At 40.0% G+C, this 21,729-nt stretch overlaps 1 protein-coding gene across 1 annotated transcript in view; it reads left to right on the top strand.

The window, feature by feature from the left end:
- LOC134609431 (transmembrane channel-like protein 2) overlaps positions 1-21,729 on the top strand; it is a 107,712-nt gene that overhangs the window by 33,987 nt on the left and 51,996 nt on the right. Inside the window, exons 8-12 of the mRNA XM_063453108.1 lie at positions 10,337-10,484; positions 12,521-12,709; positions 13,003-13,182; positions 19,275-19,430; positions 20,515-20,643. Of these exons, the coding sequence (XP_063309178.1) occupies positions 10,337-10,484; positions 12,521-12,709; positions 13,003-13,182; positions 19,275-19,430; positions 20,515-20,643 (802 nt within the window). The remainder of the gene's footprint in view (positions 1-10,336; positions 10,485-12,520; positions 12,710-13,002; positions 13,183-19,274; positions 19,431-20,514; positions 20,644-21,729) is intronic.

The raw sequence follows: 21,729 nt of genomic DNA, 5'->3' as shown, positions 1-21,729 counted from the left end.
GAATCGCAGAAAATCCTCTAGCGGCTGTCAATGAGACAGCCACTAGAGGCTGGATTAACCCTCAGTGAAACATAGCTATGTTTTCAGCTGCAGGGTTAAAACTAGAGAGACCTGGCACCCAGACCACTTCATTACGCTGATGTGATCTGGGTGTCTGTAGTGGTCCTTTAAGTGTATGTGTTTATGCATGTACTGGCATACATACCGCGGTCGCACGGGTCGCAGCCCTGCGACCAGGTGCCCGTCGCCATGTGTTGCGGCCCCAGCCTGCGCAGAGTAAGCGCTCGCGCGGGGGGAGGGGGGGGGGGCCGGATCAGTTTTCGCACCGGGGCCCCATGGGTTGTGTGTACGCCACTGGACTCTATCATATATTATATACTCTGCCCTTGGGTTTTTATGTCCAAGATGCATTATCCTACACTTATCCATATTAAATGTCAGTTGCCACAGCTCTGACCATTTTTCTAGTTTACCTAAATCATTTTCCATGTGGCTTATCCCTCCTGGAACATCAACCCTGTTACATATATTTGTATCAGCAGCAAAAAGACATACCTTACCATCAAAACCTTCTGCAATATCACTAATAAAATATTAAAGAGAATTGGTACACCACAATTTAAAACCACAGGTTTGATCAGAAGCTGTGAGATTCCCACAACTTTTCAGAGAGAAAAGGAAGAGTCCAATGGCAGTAGTCAATTTGGCAGGTGTCTGTTTTGTGAGAACATTGTTCATAGAAACTCACGCTTTGTCCTAAGTAGATATCATGAATGATGTTCTTTGTCTATGTGGGTGGAAGGATTTTACAAAAACATCAGTTTTCCTCGCTGTTGTCCTCAACCAAGTCTAACTGGCAGTGGTCATCACAGACACTAACCACCTGATAATACTCTCTGACTCTACTTTAAAATGGTAAAACCCAGCATTCTCTCACTATTCCTCACCCTTCATTAGTGCAAATTAATCACTATTGTGATTTAGTGCTGCTCTAATTTTTTTCTTGTATTTAGAAAAAAAATACATACGTAGTGGCCACGTTGTCCCTAACTGATCTGAGGGAGTTGGAGGTACAGATTAGAGGCAAAATGCAGGGACAACAGTGACAGAATTTACCCTCGTAGCGGAGCTGCGATGCTGAGACTGAACATCTCCACTGTTATCCTCTGGAGCTGGAAGGGAAGCGCTGGTTAGTATATATAGCCCATTCCTCCAGTAACAACACACAGTTCTGGGAGTCAACTGATTTTATACTGGCGACACACGGCTTTTATGCACAGACCCCTACATTGGATCTCCTATACAAAAATATGGGGTTTTTCCTCCTAAGATACTCTGTGCCTGAGAGATTATTGCATGAGAAAAAGCTATAGCTCAATTATCTCGCAGGTACAGAAAAATCAACAATATTTTAAACACCCCAAAAATAAATTTTAATACTTCAGAACCCCACAAAAGTCACATCACAGAATAGCTTGAATCTGAGTGCACATTTTGCTGAAATATCAGTCAGATCCTTTCGTTGGTTCGGAAATGCCCTTTGAATGAATCGGCCACGAGGTGATGCCCCAAAACAGTTCCAGAGAAAACAAGGCAACGACCAGTCATATTTTGGGGGTTGTCATACGAACACTGATAAACCCATCCCCTGGCTGTTAGTATGCGAATGTTCCCCCTGTTCGGTAGTTTCTGCCTCCCGAATGCTGTACTCCTAACTGTTCGGGAAAGTATACAAGCAGCAGTACCATCTTGAGCATGGTTCGCAAGAACGTGTAGCCGAAACTAGTTTCATGCACTCGATGACCAAGTACCACTGCCTACGTTTGGGAGACAAATGGACAAAAACCCAGGGAAGGCACTTAAGTACTCCTTAATTGCAGTTAACAGCCAGGGGTGATCGGTGTTCTAATTCAATAAATGGAGGGGACCACACACACTCTGTTCAGTTCCCTAACAGGGGGATACATGTTTGTTCGTAGAAACTCAATATGGTTTCGGGCAACCCCAGGGACTGATACCAGGTCCGCCACAACCCTGAAGGCCCTACTAGACAATTTACGTTGAAATATTGCTGCTGACATCTCCTGCATTTAAAGAAGAGATCAGTGGAGTCTTGGCCCGCCTACACGATACGGATGTTGCCACAGCTGCCCAAGAGACACGGCTTACTGACCTAGAATGGGACCTGTCAACGCTACGGCGTGATTAGCCCCAGACTCAATACCGCATGGCGGCAATGGAAGATCGGAGGCGGTGGAAGAACGTAAAGGTGCGCGGCCTTCCAGCCAATGTCGCCACAGCCGAAATATCTCACCTGATCCGGAGGCTTCTAACACACTTATTCTTTGCCAAACAAACCAAATTGATGGTACTAGACGGTTGTTACCGGCTCCTAGCACCTCCAGCAAGCACTGCAGGAGTGCGCAGGGACGTAATAATACGCTTCCAAAACGGCCCTGACAAGCAGGTGTTCATGACCGCAATTTGCAGTAAGTCACCCTACAACTTTGAAAAACACCAGCTGGCATTCTTCCCAGATCTATCCAGAGCAACCTATCTATCCTGGACTGGTGAAGGTCCATGAGCCAGAAGGTCCAGATCTATCCAGAGCAACCATCTATCCTGGACTGGTGAAGGTCCTTGAGACCTTAAACATAAAACTCACAAAACACAAGATGCCTTGTAAGTGGGGAGCTCCAAGAAGTCCTGATCCCCCACCACTCTGGGACATTGAAAGTACTGGAGGCTTCTGAAATACCTAGCACGTTCCAGAAGATCGGGTTGTCTGCTGCCACAGAGGGATCACTGAACACAGCTCTGGCCCCACAGTCGACTGCCTGGGATCCCACAAGGGTTAATCTGTTTGTGCGGCCTCCTGAGCTGCCAAAGATCACCTGCATTGATTTAGTTCTGATTAGTTTGTTTCGATAATTTTTCAGTTGAATATAACCTCTATATATATTCGAACTAATATGCTGTTACCACATAGAAAGCCCTTTGGGACACGTCCCTTTTCATCAATACACCATGGCATGGGGGTCATACCCCTCTACACCGCCTCCCCACCCCCCACTCACTCACCTTTCTTGTCATTGAGCTTCTACTGAGCACCATGGGTGACAACCTCTAGCCCAACTACTGTGGCTTACATACTTATATTCGTAAATGGCAAGAGGTACCTAGCCTATGCTACCCCTTAATCCCTTAAGGACACATTACATGTGTGACATGTCATGATTCCCTTTTATTCCAGAAGTTTGGTCCTTAAGGGGTTAAAACTATACTCTAACCTACAGTATTTCCAATAGGGATAGTGGGCTAGTCCTCACTGTTTGAAAATACCATAATGTCTTTGCTTTTGTTTTCACTTTTTCATAAATATAAAAGATCCCCAGCTGGCAAAGCATTGGTGGAGTTGTACCTTTTTTCCATCCTTGCGATAGGGGGGCCTCAAAATAATTACTGGACCAGGGCCCTTTCTATTTTAGTCCCACCACTGAGCGCAATGCAGATTATCAACTTAAAAAATGGTACACATAGAAAACATTAATTTAGTAATGCAGTGGAATATTGAATCATAGGCAAACTTAAATATACACTATATATATATATATATATATATATATATATATATATATATATATATATACAGTGCTCCATTTGCACTGAAGCTTTCCTGTTATAATCTTATCCCTCTACTACAGCCCCTATATCCTATGAAGCCCCAAATCACCCACCCACTACAGTCTCTATCCCCAATTCCCATACTACATCTCCTATATCACCACTTCAGCCCCTACCACCTCACTACAGCTCCTGTTCCCCCATTAGAGTCCTTGTCTCCCCACTACAGCCCCTATTCCTGCATGACAGCCCTTAACCCCGACACTACAGACTCTATCCCCAATTACAACCCCTATACCTAACTACAGCTTTTCTCCACCCACTACATCCCCTGTGGCCCCACTACAGCCCCTATCCCCCATGACAGCCCATAACCACCCAAGCCCCACACTACAGTCTCTATCCCCAATTACAACCCCTATAATCCCACTGCAGTGCTTATTCCCCCATTAGAGCCCTTGTCGCCCATTAGAGCCCTTATCTGTAACACAAAAATGAACATGTGTGCTGTGCGTGTATGTGGGTGTGATGTATATTTGTGTAGTTTGCAAGTTGGTTTGTACAAGGGGGGCCATGATCGTTTATTGCCCAGGGGCCTCATGAGTTGTCAGTCTGTCCCTGACTGACAGCCACACACTCACTCACTGAAACACACAGATACACACATTTTCTCATACACTTACCAATTTTTTTTTTTTTTATAATATAAATCCACCCAGCCTGATTGCTGTTTGGCTGGCTGTGCGGGCTCCTTTCTGGGGCTGCTTGCTCCTGCTGGCTGGGCAGGCAGATTCCTTGCTGGATCTGCTGGGGCTTCTGACTTTGGCTGGTTTGGCTGGCTGGGCAGACGCTCAATGAAAGCAGTGAGGGAACTTTAACAAGAAGCATTTAAACCCATAATTTCTATGCTGGTTTCAAATCTCTCTAATCATTTTCTTGTTGAAATTTATTTAGGATTAGAAATGTGTACGGCTGAAAAATAGGTTTTTTTTCATTCAAATGTATTATTTTTCGAATTTTGGTTTATCTAAAATTTGGGAAGTATCGATTTGGAGCAAAATTAAATTTTGGAGAAAAAAATATTCCCCCTCCCCCGAACTTTTGATGTCATTATAACAAAGTATACCAAATAAGGGTGATGTTTAACAGTGTTTTCATTACAGCCTAGGGACACCTCCACTGCCCACTCCTCAGATGGCTACTAGTGGTGCTTCCTGGGGCAGTGCTGCACATTCAGTGTCACCACCCTCTGAATGGAGACACGGAACTGATTGATTCAATGCATCTCTATGAGCAGATGTTAATTGGCCAGGTCTGTGTTTGACTTGGCTCTGCCCCTGATCTGCCTCCTTGACAAGTTTAGCCAATCCTATGGAAAAGCATTGTGTTTGGCTTTGATCAACACGTCTGATGTTATCAACCAAGCAGGCAGATCAGGGGCAGAGCCAGCTGCTGCAGACTAAAATAGAGGTATAATTTTGATATATTTAGAGTTGCAAGAAGGGCCAGGGGCGGCTAGATGGTGGTTTTAACACTATATGGTCAGAAATATGTTTTTGTTCCTGACCCTATAGTGTTCCTTTAAATTTGCTCACTGCTCTCTAATTTGGTACCCTTAAGGTTTTTCACCTTTCAATAGGGGAATTGAACAGTTGTGATGGTCTCTCTATATGTTCGTTGACATGTATCCAAATTATCAGTTCAACCCCTTAAGGATGGATGAAATTGTACAAGTTCTGAACCAAAACAAACCTACAATTTGAGCGATATGTCTGTTCAACCATAATTGACCTATTTCATATTAAGTGCACCAACACATATATAATTTTGGGCGGGGGGGGATCGGCACATATTCATGCAGATTTTATCACTTTGAATAACATCTAGCTCCTAGTATGAATTGCTGAATAAAGAGTACCTTTGAGATAATTGTTCTCTCTCGGTCCCTGCTAATAATGCATGACTAACTGGCAATTAACTGCAATTATATAAATGATTATAATAATAAATCACAAAAAAATAATACAAATAATTGCATGTTTTGCTTAGTTTATTGGCTTATTAATACAAATTAGTTGATTGTAAATTTCTAAATTGGCCCAATATAAGTCTTGTGTCAATATTTTGGATAAACTTTTAAAATGATTTAAACATTTCAGATAAACTTGTAAAATCTATTTTTTTTTTTTTTTAAATACTCAATATCAAATAATATATAATATATAACAAAACATCATTGGTATATCAAAAGCAAATAACAAAATATTAAATAATTTTAAAAGTAAAAAAAAAAAAAAATAATCACATGAAATGTTTACACAACATATTAAATTAAGGCCATAATAAGAAATAGAACCATTTTATCATATTATCTGGTCTCACTGTTAAAAATATTCTGTTCTTTTAACACACAATTTTTTTCAAGTGATATTTTCAATATACATTTTTTTCATTGTGCATCATGGTAACACAATCACAATAGAACCTAGACAAGTTTCATCAGTCTGTGTTAAATGTTCTGAAAAGTAAAGATTACAGATGAAATCAATCTTGCTAGCGGCTTCTAATCAGTCCTTGTACATAGTCTAGAATTGTCAAACACCCACAGAGAGTCAAAACACCCTCTATCTGTTCAAATGCCTCAACTTCACATCATGTAGGGAATGTCTATATGTGTGTGGGTTGAGATCAATTCCTTGTACTAATTACTGAGATTTATCAACTTTAATTGAATCAACATATGCTTATTTTCTCTGGATACAAGAATTTAAATAGAAATGCTTTGTAAAATATGTGGATTTAGCGGTACACTGTTATGCAAGCCAAAATTTTAAATACATCTTTGTTAGAAAGGACAGAAAAGTTATATGAAGTAAAAATAAACATAAGTAAAGTAGATCTACAATAAAACCAAATTAAATATTATAAAATTTAAATGCATAAAAAAAAATAATAATCGCAAAAGTGATGCTATTTTAGATAACGCATGATGAGCACAGTATAATTTGAAAATAAAGGGAACACTTAAACAACACAATGCAACTCCAAGTCAATCACACTTCTGTGAAATAAAACTCAAAATCAATTTCACATGCTGTTGTGCAAATGGGATAGACAACAGGTGGAAATTATAGGCAATTAGCAAGACACCCCCAATAAAGGAGTGGTTCTGCAGGTGGTGACCACAGACCACTTCTCAGTTCCTATGCTTCCTGGCTGATGTTTTGGTCACTTTTGAATGCTGGCGGTGCTTTCACTCTAGTGGTAGCATGAGACAGAGTCTACAACCCACACAAGTGGCTCAGGTAGTGCAGCTCATCCAGGATGGCACATCAATGCGAGCTGTGGCAAGAAGGTTTGCTGTGTCTGTCAGCGTAGTGTCCAGAGCATGGAAGCGCTACCAGGAGACAGGCCAGTACATCAGGAGACGTGGAGGAGGCCATAGGAGGGCAACAACCCAGCAGCAGGACCGCTACCTCTGCCTTTGTGCAAGGAGGAACAGGAGGAGCACTGCCAAAGCCCTGCAAAATGACCTCCAGCAGGCCACAAATGTGCATGTGTCTGCTCAAACGGTCAGAAACAGACTCCATGAGGGTGGTATGAGGGCCCGATGTCCACAGGTGGGGGTTGTGCTTACAGCCCAACACCGTGCAGGACGTTTGGCATTTGCCAGAGAACACCAAGATTGGCAAATTCACCACTGGCGCCCTGTGCTTCAGAAGCAGAGTAATAACATAAAAGAAGCACAGCAAACAGGTAGCGCAATTCTATACCACCTAAAATTCAGTCAGTAATACTTATATAGATACTTCCTCCTCAATTGAGTTAGTAACAATAAAAGTAGAAATAAATCTGGAGAAAAACACATAAGATACAAAACTCTCATAGTTTAGTATTATTAAAGCGGCTCTGTCATGCCAAACTTACCTTTCCCCAATCGCTTCCTCTTCTCTTCCTCTCTCAGAATCTGTTCTTCTTTTCTTTCTATTTGATCTAGGTTTGTTTAAAACATAAGAAAAAGCAGGGATTACTTTGTGTTATGTATTTTTCCCAAGCTTGACCTTCTTTGACCCATGGAGGAGCTTGAGTCCACTCAATTTCCTTAGTGACCCGGATTCTCCACTTTTCATGGTTCACTGAACCTAGAGTTTCCGTTTTTAAAAGCCCAAATTGCAACATCCAAACTATATTTTGCCGGTACTATAAACTTAATTGGAATAGACCCATTATATCCTACATTGGCAATATAAAATAAAACAGACAATTTAAAAACATTGCATTATTCATATAAAACATAATACTTACAACTTAAGGGACATATAAAGGAATAAATTAGGATAGAGAATTGGAACTAGAACAATAAACTAAAATTATATTAAAACACTTATTTCTAAATCAATATTAAGTATTTTGGGGGATAATGTGTCTAAATCAAATATCCACTTCATTTAATTTTTGCTTAAAATGGATGTTAAATTACCCCCTCGCCAATGGTTTTGGTTAACCTGTGTCCTATAAAATTATAGTTAACTGGAATCCCTATTGTGTATTCTAAAAAAAATAAAAAATTGGGATACACTATGATTTTTATACTGAACCACTATGATCTATATTTGTTAGGGCAAAACACAATAATGCAGGTCTTGAGAAGAAGAACATTTCATTTATAATATTATAATACATATTTAAAGGGATGATCTAAGCACCAGAACCACTACAGCTTAATGTAGTGGTTCTGGGGCAAAGAGACTGTCCCTGCAGTTTAAGCAGTCTAAAAACTGCCATTCCTGAGAAAAAAAGTGCTTACATTAGCTCCTATGACCATTTCTAGTGGCTGCCACTCTGGCAGTCACTAGAGGTGGTTCCTAGTTATGGTTCTACAAAGATTCCCGGACCGGTGTTTGGCATGTCCACGCTCTACATGGAGACAGCAAATTTCCCCCTTCCCCCCCACAGATTCATTGAGTCAATGCAGGAGGTGCTGACTGGCTCACTGTGGCAAATTGTGCTCATGTGTACTAGCCTCCCAAATGCTTCTCTGTGGGAAAATATCAGCCTGGCTGAGAACATCAGTGCTGATTAGCTCAGCCAAAAGAAGGACCACAGCCACGCTGAGAACAGCATGTAGATGGATCAAGGGCTAGTTAAAATCTATATTCTCTGACTTTTTAGAACAATAGTGAAACTGGGCACAACACTATAATATTAGGAATACATTTTGTACAAATATATTTAATGCACTACATAGAGAAGGGGTAAATAGAATAATTTTTAGCATGCATCTTTTGCCAAATTTCCAATTCTTACTTAATACCACATGTAGTGTAATGATAAAACATCATGCCATTAATTTAATGACACCCCACTATATTTATTGCTGCTATATGAGTTGCACATACCTTGCAGGTATTTTTAAAGGGTTAAACAAAAATGTAAGGACCCTAACAGTTTGGGTTACGGATTGACTACCTTTAATGAACATGAACATACTGTTGCTTCTAGAGTATCCCAAGGGCACCATATAAACATAACAACAGACTACAGTCATTGAATATATTTTTTGGTAGTCATTCTCTAAAGCCATAACAGGAATTGAGTATTGCATGATTGCTGTTCTTTATAATCATAAGATTGGGTAGAGGCCTGTCTTAAATTTCTCTCAGAAATGTGCAAGGAGTGCCAAAAAGCTGAGATCATTAGAGAATAGAGCACGTCGACAGTATTCTAATGGTTTTAAATTATTTAATAGACTTGTACACAACTGAAAAATTTGGCTTAGCCGTATCACTTTATCCAGAAAAAAAAAAGTAGTTCAGATAGTCCAATATACGTCTATTTTGATGGCTCAGATTTATAACATCTGTGCTAAATATTCGGGAAAACAATTAGGACAAATCAATAAGGCAGGAAATAGGAAAGTCAGTGTACTGCAAAATATAAATAGTTGATAAATATATTTAACAAACAACACTTTTATTTGTAAAATATGATAAAGCCATTTAACAGGCAATAAACATATTTATATTCATAGTCTACTGTTTGAAAAGTTAATTTGTTGTCTTTTTGCTTGTTAATGATGTGCTAATGAACCATTAAAGGGACACTATAGTTCCCAGAACAACTACAGCTTAATGTAGTTGTTCTTGTGAGTATAGTATGTTCCTGCAGGCATTTTACAGTAAACATTCCATTTTCAGAGAAAAGGCAGTGTTTCTATTACTGACTAGGGACACCTCTAGTGGCTGTCACTCAGACGGTTACTAGAGATGCTTCCTGGGTCAGTGCTACACAATGTGTCCCCACACCCTGCATTTATTCAATGTATCTCTGAGGAGATGCTGATTATCCAACGCAGCATTTTGTTGCACGTGTACATTAGACTCCCAATGCTTTCCAGTGGAAAAGCATCGGGTTGACTGAGATCATCAAATCATCAGAGGCAGATAAGGGGCAAAGCAGCGCTGGAATAAAGGTAAAATTTAACCCTATTTAAGGGGAGCAAGGGGGCAAAGCAGCGCTGGAATAAAGGTAAAATTTAACCCTATTTAAGGGGAGCAAGGGGGCTAGCCACCCAAATAGTGTTTTTAAACCTTTAGAGTCAGGAATACATGTTGGTATTCCTGACCCTATAGTGTTTCTTTAAGAGAAAAATGAATTAGTATGTTTTGCTTTACTTTAAATAACATATATAATTATTGTTGTTGCATTTTAGCATGGCAAGCAATGCCAATGAAAACACAAGTGATGGAGACGATGGAAATTTCAATTTCAGCTTTAAAATGTTTACTAGCTGGGATTATCTGATTGGAAACCCAGAGACTGCTGACAACAAGTTTGCATCAATAACCACTAGCTTTAAGGTAACAAAAATAAGATCAACAAATCATTACGTCTCACTCTGGTTTTCAGTGCTGCATTTTCTTCTTGCAAAAAGTATCTCCAATGCTGTGGATTAATATTAATGGTGCTTCTTGTTGCATCACAAAAAATCTTTTAGAATTATATAGTTCATTCTCTCCACATGTAAGGTAAACATGTGAACAGAAAATTACATATAAAGAAACACAATTCCCTTTTGTTAAAATATGCATAATAATCAATATATATGCTAATTAGTTAAATATGCTATTTGTTTCTCTTATAGTTAATAAAGTGATGGGAGATTTCGATTCAAAATGCCTATTGCATCATCAGGATGATTAGCATCAGTTCAGTTAAACGAAAAACATGAAATCACAATAAGGAAATAGTAGTTACAAATTTTACTACCCAGAGGGCATATGTCCTGATAAATTCACGGGCCTCTTAAGGCCCCTTTGGGAACTTATGCAAGCTATACATAAGCAAGACTGGTCAAAAGGTAAATCCCTGCATGTCATAAAACTGCAATTGCCATGATACTTTGCCAGCCTTTACAATAGCATATACAGACAAAAAGAATGTATTTGCACCAAGTGCAAAGTGTCACGATTCCGGGAACCCAACACGCTAACAGACACACACACACACAGAAAAGGTGCCGTACCGGACCTTAGAGTGGCCGGGCTAAGCACACACAGAATAGTCAGGAGACAAGCCGAGTAAGGGGAACCAGAAGACAGGATAACGATAAACAAGCCGAGGTCAAAGGGTAGGAGAAAGTCACAAAGTCAGTTTAACAAGCCAGAGAGTACGTAACCAGAAATCACAAGTTCAGAATCAATACTATACAGCAAAGACCACAACAGGGCAGGGAGGAACAGGAAAGGTAAGTATAAATACCCTAGGTTTAATTCTGATTGGATAACTTCCAATCAGAATTAACAATCACACGTGGGAGATATCTAAGCCTCCCACTGTGATTGTGGTACTGTTGCTTTAACGCCGGGTCACTCACGTGACCCCGGCGTTTGCATAAATTAACGACCTTCCAGCGTGCAGCGTTATACATGCTGCCGCTGGGAGGCGTGAAGGATGCGAGCGGCGGACGGCGGAGAGGAGACGCAGCTCGCCGACAGGTAGGAGGAGGGGAGACCGCGGGCGGCGATGGACTGAGGGTGAGTGCTGCAAGTTGCGAGCACTAGCCGCCCGTGGACCCCTGACACAAAGAAAACCCTTGTGGCTATAGGAAAGGGGAAAAAAATAGTAAATATAAATTACCCCGTAAAATAGGAAGTGCGAAGACTCCTCAATGTCTTCAAAACCATAAATATAGAACAATATAAAATGCACAACGTAAAAATACAAAGGGAGACCACAATAGTGCAGATAAAAAACAAAAATGAGAAGAAAAAAAACTAAAATGCACGTAAAAATGGAAAGGCGGGGTATACAAAATCTCTTCAAGTGCTTCTTTTCTTCTCCTATTCCAGAATGGAAGCTTAGGACAAAGCACACAAAAAAAAACATAGTGTATAGCTGTATGAGTAAAAGGATAACTTTATTGTATGCACGTACAAAATAACAGTAGTAAAAAGGCTCATCAAATCCCTTGACGTCTTCCCAACCAGGAACAAGAATAACCATCAGGGTATGAAGACAAAGTAGATTATAGAGTCCACAGTTAAAAAAATCAGCAAATGTAAAAATCCTGCCACCCTACGCGTTTCATCTTAATGACTTCGTCAGGGGCTTGTGGCAACAATACAAATACAATACACATTGTACAATAGCATAGCATCATGCAATTTGCCACCGTCTGGGGATCTACCTTTTTATCAACATAATGTGATAGCCAATGTGAGTAGGAGCGTTATGTGGAAAGGCAATCAGTCCTTGAGCTAATAAAGAATAGACTTGCCTCAGACTTTCTAAATCTCCTTTAAAAAAAAAAACACATTTTCTGGGTACCATCAAACTCTTTTTTTTATTAAATGCATTTCAATTACTTCTATTTATAATTCTTTCTCTCCTGCAGGAATCTATTGTAGATGAAGAAGAAAGCCATAAAGATGAAAACATCCATCTTACTAGATTCCTGCGAGTCTTGGCCAATGTTATGATAATATGTTGCTTGTGTGGGAGTGGATATCTCATTTATTTTGTCGTGAAACGCTCACAGACATTCTCAAAGATGCAGAATGTTGGGTGGTATGAAAGAAATGAGGTATTATATTTTTCAATGCTGCTAAATGTCACTTACAAAGCACTTCTTTTTTAAAAGGGTTTTATCTTAGTCTACAATATATACTTACAACCATAGGCTTCAATCACTAAAATCGATTTGTAGTGAAATAACCAAATATCTACACTTATCTTTGCTATTTATTAATTTCACTATTTTTTTTTCTGTAAATTGAAGGTATGTCTATTCACAGAAGATATTTAAAAAATATTTGTTTTACTTACTTTCCAATCTTCATCTCAAAAAGGAATTTATTTTGTTTGATCATTTGGCAGGTAGAGATTGTCATGTCTTTACTGGGGATGTTTTGCCCACCATTATTTGAAACTATTGCAAATCTGGAAGAATACCATCCCCGTGTGGCACTGAAGTGGCAGCTGGGAAGGATCTTTGCGCTATTCCTTGGAAATCTTTACACGTTCTTACTTGCTTTGATGGATGATGTTAATGAAAAAGTGAGACACAAAAGCACATTTCTATAATGTATATTATAAATCTATCTCTGAATGAAAGCAAAGAAATATGCTACACTGGATATACATTTACCAGATTAATTTAAAGCAAAACAACATCTATGAAATATTCAATCAGTATCTTGCGCGCCATTTTCTCTGGATTGATGGGTGGATGAGTAAGTTATTGGGTAGGTGGGGGTAGATGGACAGACAATAAATACATAAATAGGTAAATTTAACCCTTAAGAACTAAGGCAATTGTCCAAGTTCTGAACCAAATCAAAACCTAGAATTTGCTTGTTCCACCATAAATTAAGTGTGTCTCTTTCAGTGTCACTACACATATTATATATTGTTTATTAAATGACAGAAATGGCTTTCGTTTCATATCTTATATGTTTACCTAACACAACATTAGGTGTGAATAAAATGTTAAAAATGGGAAAAAAAACTATTTTTTTTTAGAAATCTAATGCAACTAAATAAAAATAACTCAATATAGTCACATATCAGTCCTGATAGTAAAATGTCTAGTATGTCTAGGATATGAATGAATTTTTAGTAGCTACCCCAACCCTATACAACCTATATAGATTGGCTATAGTGGGACATGCTTGGAAGGCTGCTGTTTACTGCTTGTGCTCATCCGATCCCTTCTGGGCGCCAGGTGCAGACCCTGGGAGTCCCTGATACCTGGAACAACAAAGGCAAGTCTCTGGCTGAGTGCCGGGTTTGCGGCTTGAGGTGGTGGAAGCTTGTTTTGTCGGGTGGTCGGATCTGTCCCGGTGGTGCTTCACGTCCGGTGCGGGATTGTGGTGGCTTAAGGTGGAGGCGAGTGCTTGACGTGGGGGCCTTTTGCGTTGGTGGATTTTAATGGGGACTGCTTTGCTTAGCTGTGGTGGAGCTTGTTGGGGCTGTGGTGGAGCTTGTTGGGGTTTCCTGCTTGTTATTTGCTTCCAAAATTGATTAAAGAGTCTGTCCAGCTTAGACTCAATATCCTGCCATGCTTTGCTGGTACCAGGAGGACACGCGGCTGCCGCCATATTGGGAGAGTCGCAGATGACTATGTCAGCCTGGGCGGCTGTGCTCTGTGCGTCCATTAGCTCCAGACAGCCTCTCAGGGGTGGACCGGGATAACCCCCACCGGTCCGAGGGGGGGCGGGTAACGGAGCTCCTGCTGGCAAGTAGCTGCTCCTGGGCATCCCAGGATTGGGAGATCGGCCGCCTGTCCAGCCCGGTGAGCACCAGGCCATACTTGCCACGTGGAGGTAAGTAAGACTCTGTCGAGTTGCTGACCGCTATTAAGCATGTCGGGTCGGTTAGGTAGGAGCAACATTGCTGGGTCATCCCCTTCTGGGGTGAAATTCGCTTGTTGATAGCTGCTTAAAGTGAGATATTGAGGGAGCTCTCACAAAGTGCGTCTTTCCTCCATGACAGCTAGGCCCCGCCCCCCGGAAGCTGCCTTCTTAGTGAGAGGAGGGACAGTGTAGCTGCTGCTGATTTAATAGGGAAATCAATAGCTAGGCTAGTGTATTCAGTGTCCACTACAGTCCTGAAGGACTAATCTGATCTCTGCTGTAAGGACAGCACCTGAAAAAGCCCTTTTTAGGGCTATAACATCAGTCTGCTTTTTTTTTTGTGTGTGTGTGTAATCTAATTGCAGTTGCCTGCCTGCCAGCGTGTGTGTCAGGCTCACAGCGTATACTGTGCCCACTTGCCCAGTGCCACCACTATTATCTGGTGTCACAATAGCTTGAATTTAAAAAAAACTAAACTTTTTTGACTGTGAAATACTAGCAGTCAGTGTCCTTCACACGTGTGCGTTTCAGGGCCTGCCAGGGCACAGTGTCACACCAGTGCAACTCATATCTGGTGTAACAGTAGTGTACATTTAAAAAAAAAATACAGGTGGCTTGTTGTCACCTTTCGGGGACCCTTGGTGTTGTACGTGGCTGGGTGGAGGAAGAGACCTTCAATGACATCAGTGAGGACAAGGAACGGGACATGGCTAGCTTGGTATCCAACCTTGTGCAAATGGGGAGTTTGCGGTTGTGCAAATGGACTGTTTGCGGTTGTTTGCGGTGCGTTAAACGGGAAGTTTTGCCTGTCACTGTGAAGCGGGCATAACCCTTACACTACCGGATCAATACAACATCATACCTGATGGTTTAAAGCACGTTATTCCAAACAATTTAGGAATGTTAGGTGATTTATGCCCTTTATGGATTAAAACCAGACTCTGCATCAACTATGTAATTTTCCATGAGAGTTTTACCATGTATCCCCCTCCGGCATGCCACAGTCCAGGTGTTACTCCCCTTGAAACAACTTTCCCATCACTATTGTGGCCAGAAAGAGTCCCTGTGGGTTTTAAAATTCGCCTGCTTATTGAAGTCTATGGCGGTTCGCCCGGTTCGCCCGTTTGCGAACATTTGCGGAAGTTCGCGTTCGCCGTTCGTGAACGGAAAATTTTATGTTCGTGACATCACTATACAGTACATCTGTCAACTCAAATGGCCCTAACTGACTAGTAAACCCAGGTATCTGTTTATACTTGGATTTACCGGTGTGAGCAGGGCTTTAGCTTACACTGCATTGACATTTATAGCGATTTAAATCCCCATTTAAAGAGCTGTATATAGTGCTCACTTTGAGTGCAGCATATAGTTCATCTGTCAGTTTAGGGCCACTAAAAATGGCCCAATCTGACAGAGGGGAGCAACAAGTATCGGTTGAAACTGCATGACATTCCATGCCGTCCTAACAGCATTAAAGCCCATTCTGTAGAGGATGGTATAAAATGTTCTAATGTTGGGAAGTGGTTAAGATGCCACTGTCTGGAGAATCTGATATTGTTCCAAAAAAAAAATACAGAGTTTAAAAAAATAGTAGGCTATAACAATTGATTTTGTAATTTGTATCCTTCAACACAATTTACAAGTTTATTCAGTAAACCAGGAATTGTGGAGAATTGAAAAGGTAATTGAAAATCTAGACAAAAAAGTACCGTAGGAAAAATGCTAAGCTATTTTGACTTGATTTTGCAAATTTCTTGTCTTTTCTCTTGTGCATTATCTGCCATTATTCTGTAACTGCACAATCTATCATAAACATCCTGCTGCACAACAAAATTAAATAGTAATTATTATTTACAACCTTTAAGCTTTCGGTGACCCCCAGCAAATGCATTGCAACAAAAACAGAGAATATGATAACTCTGGGAATCGGAAAAAGTTTAGAGAAACTCCATATCTTGCCATTCGATTAGTCCCCACTCAGGACTGAAATATTTTTTGCTCACTTGTGCCATTACAGAGAGAACATATACCATTTGCATATCAGACTGACCCCATCCATAAGGGCATATTTTTTTAAATTCCCTGTTTGTGTTGTAATTATTATTTACATAATATTATTATATAATTATATATTATTTACCTGTTTTTACTGTTGTACCTCTGATAAACAGTATATTGAATGTGATTCATTCTTTACAGATGATTACTGCCTTTTGCTACCAAGGTAACATCAGAATATTTACCTACCAGCGCCGTCCTAAATGTGGGGTGAATGGGGCAGCTGCCCCAGGCCCATTTTCTCCTGGGGGGTGCAGGAGCAGCTGCCTGTGGCCCCCGCTGTCCGCAAAAAAAAATTGTATCTGCCCCATGGGCCCGCCGGTGCTGCAGCTGCACCTGGGCCCATACACTAAGGGGGCCGATGGAATGGACCATGCATTTAGGGACAACCAGCAGGCATTTCTCAGCAGAGGCCTTGTTGGGCGTTGTGGCCCTTAAGCAGGGCCCACTTGCTTTACGGCAGCCGGCTGGGAGGAGGTGACTGCCGTGAGTCACTTCCTCACAGACAGTGTGAAGCCACGCGGGAGGGAGGAGGATGCCGTCAGGAGGGCACTGGAGTGCTAGAGCTTCTTATTCCCAACTACCTCAGCCTGCCACTGGACCCCCTGGAATGTCTCTGTATGTCTGTGTGCGTGTCACTATGTCTGTCAGGATGTCTATGTGTGTGTCAGTATGTCTCTGTATGTCTGTGTGCATGTCACTATATCTGTCAGTGTGTGTCTCAATATTTCTATCTGTCAGTATGTCTGTCAGTATGTATCTCTATTTTGTCAGTATGTGTATCTGTGCGTGTCAGTGTATATATCTGTGTATCTATATTTAGTCAGTATATCTATGTTTATCTATGTAGGATGTGTGTATATGTGTATCTGCATGTGTGTCATTGTGTTTATGTTCATATGTCTTAATGTTTTTATCTGTGTGTATGTGTATCTGCATGTCTGTATGTATGTCAGTGTGTGTGTGTGTATCTGTATGTTATCATTGTATGTATTTGCGTAATTGTATGTTATCAGTGTGTGTATATCTGTCTGTGTATTTGTATATAGTCATTGTGATAATCTGTGTATCTGCATGTGTGTCATGTGTGCATCAGTGTGTCTGAGTATCCATATGTGTCAGTGTTTGTATATATGTGTATCTATGTGTCTGTATGTGTCATTGTGTATATCTGTGTCAGTCTGTATCTGCATGTGTGTCAGTGTTTATATATGTGTATCTGCATGTGTTTCAGTGTGTGTGTGTGTGTGTGTGTATGTGTATCACAGTGTGTGTGTGTGTGGCAATGTATGTGTACATGTGCATACATCTCAGCATTCATACACACACAGCATTCATACACACCCATGCATTCACACTACATACAAACACAGTCCTGCATTGAAACGTCAACACTACATACAAACACACCTCTGTGGTAAACCCAGAAAATATATATAAACACACCTTTGCATTCAAAAACAAACTCTGTAAATAAATGCATGCTTGCATTCAAACGACAACACCACATACAAACACACCCTTAGATTTACACAAGCATACTCTATACAAAATCATGCTTACATTCAAACACACAAACACTGTAGGGTATTGTCATGCATGAAAAAGGGCATTCATTCTCGGGACGAGAATATCATTTTGCCTCTTTATAAATCACTGGTAAGACCACACATTGAATATGCTGTGCAATTTTGGGCACCTGTTCTAAAGAAGGATATTATGGCACTAGAAAAAGTGCAGAGGCGGGCTACAAAATTAATAAAAGGAATGGAACAGATCAGCTATGAAGAAAGGTTAACAAATTTAAACCTATTTAGTTTAAAAAAACGTCGCCTGAGAGGGGATATGATAACACTATACAAATATATTCGAGGCCAATACAAACCATTGTGTGGAAATCTATTCACAAACCGGACTTTACATAGGACACGATGTCATGCGTTTAGACTAGAAGAGAGAAGATTTCGTCTAAGGCAAAGGAAAGGTTTTTTTTACTGTAAGAACAATCAGGATGTGGAATTCTCTTCCTGAAGAAGTGGTTCTATCAGAGTCCATACAGATGTTCAAACAGCTACTAGATGCATACTTGCAAAAACAGAATATTCAAGGATATAATCTTTCAATGTAGGGTAATAACTGCTTGATCCAAGGATAAATCTGACTGCCATTCTGGGGTCAAGAAGGAATTTTTTTCCTAGCTTGTTGCAAAATTGGAAGTGCTTCAAACTGGGTTTTTTGCCTTCTTTTGGATCAACAGCAAAAAACATATGTGAGGAAGGCTGAACTTTATGGACGCAAGTCTCTTTTCAGCTATGTAACTATGTAACTATGTAACTGCTCAGTACAAAATACAACCCTGCAAGTATGGGAAAATGGTAGAGCCCCAATGGCAAAGCATTGTTGGAGTTGCATGACAGATGGGAATCTATGGTTTGACTACCCTTGCGATTCTTGCACCAAGGCCCTCTCTACTTTAGCTCCACTATTGCATTGGAGAGTGGAGGACCTGATTGCATGTCAGGGAGTGGGGGTGGGGCTCAGGGCTCAGGGGGCCCAACCAAATGCTCATCCAGAGCCCAATCAATTATAAAGACGGCATGTTACCTGCCGCTAGTCAATTGCATAATATTCAAACTTACTATAAAATTAAATATATTTTTATTTAAAATATTGTGATATGGTTATTGTGTTCATTTTGAATGAAACTTATAAACAGTTATTTTATATTTATTTCAGCTAGCCCAAGAGGACGTTATAAGGAATATCACATACTGGACTTTGTACAACTATTACAACTCTTCAACTTTACCAAATGGTACTGAAACTACTCCACCTCCTCTACACCCAGCTGAAGTACCACGAGGACCATGCTGGGAAACAAATGTTGGAGTTGTAAGACATTAGTTATTATTAGTTATCATTTATTTGCTTTTAAATTTATAGAAGGAACATTGTTTCTATGGTACCAACTATTTGAAAGAATAAGAAAAGGTGAATGTGCCCATATACCTATCATGTGTTCTCACTATCTTATGGAAGTATTTATTTCCAGATATATGTCATAACATCCTTGTTTACCTTCTCAAATGCAAAACAAATAAAAATCACTGTTTAGTAGATATACCCCAGATGAAAACATGCATGCATTTAATTATGAATTTTGCATTGAGGGTATATCTAAAAACAACTTAAAACTGCGGATCTCTTCTCTGAAGCTTTTGCAAGCCCTCCCCTTTTAATCCCGCCCAGACTTTCTGTGGCTGTCCAATCACAGACTTGCCAATGAAGCGCAGTGAAAAATCTTTGCAAGACAGGTGCTGTAGGCAATTGCTTGCCTCTTGAGTTTAGTTCCACTGAGCTAAACAACCAGGAAGAAACATCAACTTGTTGTCTGCTTGAAAGTCAGTTTCTAAATGTGCTAATTTCTATTAAAATGCACTCTTTGCAAAATGAAAATAAGAGGAAAGCGTTGAATTGATTGGGATTGTCAATTCTGAAGTTCTCAGTCAAGGAGGTGAGGCCGGGGCGGAGCCAAAGCCACTCTGGCCGATCATCATCTCCTCAAAGAGATGCATTGAGTCAATGCATCTCTATGAGGAATGTTCAGTGCCTCCATGCAGTGTGGAGATGCTCAATATCAGTGACTGCCACTGAAGGTGTCCCTAGGGAGCAATGTAAGCACTGCCTTTTCTCTGAAAAAGCAGTGTTTACAGCAAACAGTCTTCAGGGACTGACTATACTCACTAAAACTACTACATTAAGCTGCAGTTGGTCTGATGACTATAGTGTCCCTTTAAATTTTAAATGCTGGACAATTCAAACTTTAGTAAATAGTATCCTTCACATTAAGGATACTAGTGTTAGTTTTATGTTCTTTGTTTTAGGTCTAAATTAATTGAATTTGATGTATTCTTAATTGTCATGATATTTTGTTTTCTCAGTCTTTTTTAACAATTGTATTTTATCCCTTTGACAGGAGTTTGTAAGGTTAACAGTGTCCGACATCCTTGTCACATATGTCACTATACTTGTTGGGGATTTCCTCCGTGCATGCTTTGTCCGATTTATGAACTATTGCTGGTGCTGGGATTTGGAAGCTGGATTTGTGAGTTATTTCATTTTCTTCATGAAATTATAGTAAACACATCACAGAGCTTTCTCTTTAGATATGAGGGTTACTTACTGAAGCATATGTTAGCAAACATAAACTGTGCACCAGAGTGTACGTGTGTGTGTTTGTGCATCTATGACTTTACGTATACATCTGTGAATGTCGTGCCTGTATATATTTGACTGAATGTGTGCTTTTGTTTGTATGTGTGAGTGTGTGTCACTATGTCTGTATCTGTGAGTGTCTGTAGAGGCACATGTGTTAAGTGGATAGCTTTAGGAAGGAGTAACCAAGATTTAGGCTCAAGCCCTGCGTCTATACTGATCCTAGCCCCTTCAGATAACTAGTTTTCTTAGAAAACTATAGTTCTTGATTTTACTATCACCTTGAAAAAAATATGATATAGTGATAGCAAAAACGTTAATAGATTTTGAATCCAAAATGGTGATCCTGTAGAATTAAAATGCTGAAGAGGTCGTTTAGTTCAACAGTTAGACATTGTCCTGTTAGTTACCTCTGGTTTTATTGAGTGTGTAAAAATGTAACATATAGAAGTTGGGAAAAGTGAATGTTTTCTTTACAAGTAGCACAGGATAAATCAGAGAACATATTGATATATTATAACTTTTAATATGACTGCATGGTCATTTTAAATATTGCCACTTCTAAATTGGCTTTTAGTGTCTCTAAATTGGCCATAAATAGGCAACTTACATGTGTCCTTCTAATGGCTTTGTAATACTCCTATACAATTTGGGGTCTGTATCTAATGTTTTACTCTCTTTTAATGAATGCATCATATACATGGTGAGTTAATTAAACTAGAATATTTTCACGGTGAGCATTTTTACACGTAGCAAATGTATAGAGTTTGGGACAAATGTCTGATTAAAAGAAATGGGAATGCAAATACTAAGCAAAGGATATTCCAATGGTGCCTCACACACTTGGGAGGCTGCATACTCCAAGTGACTTGAGAAAGGCTCTGACTGGGAGCAGAAATGTGGCCTCTGTTCCTAATAAAAATATGCCTTTGCTTGGATGTGACCTTTGAGTGCTTTCAATTTTATACATAGCAAG

This window comes from Pelobates fuscus, chromosome 4, assembly GCF_036172605.1.
Source record: "Pelobates fuscus isolate aPelFus1 chromosome 4, aPelFus1.pri, whole genome shotgun sequence".
In the NCBI taxonomy this organism is placed as follows: domain Eukaryota; kingdom Metazoa; phylum Chordata; class Amphibia; order Anura; family Pelobatidae; genus Pelobates; species Pelobates fuscus.
This window is presented reverse-complemented; position numbering and strand designations above follow the sequence as displayed.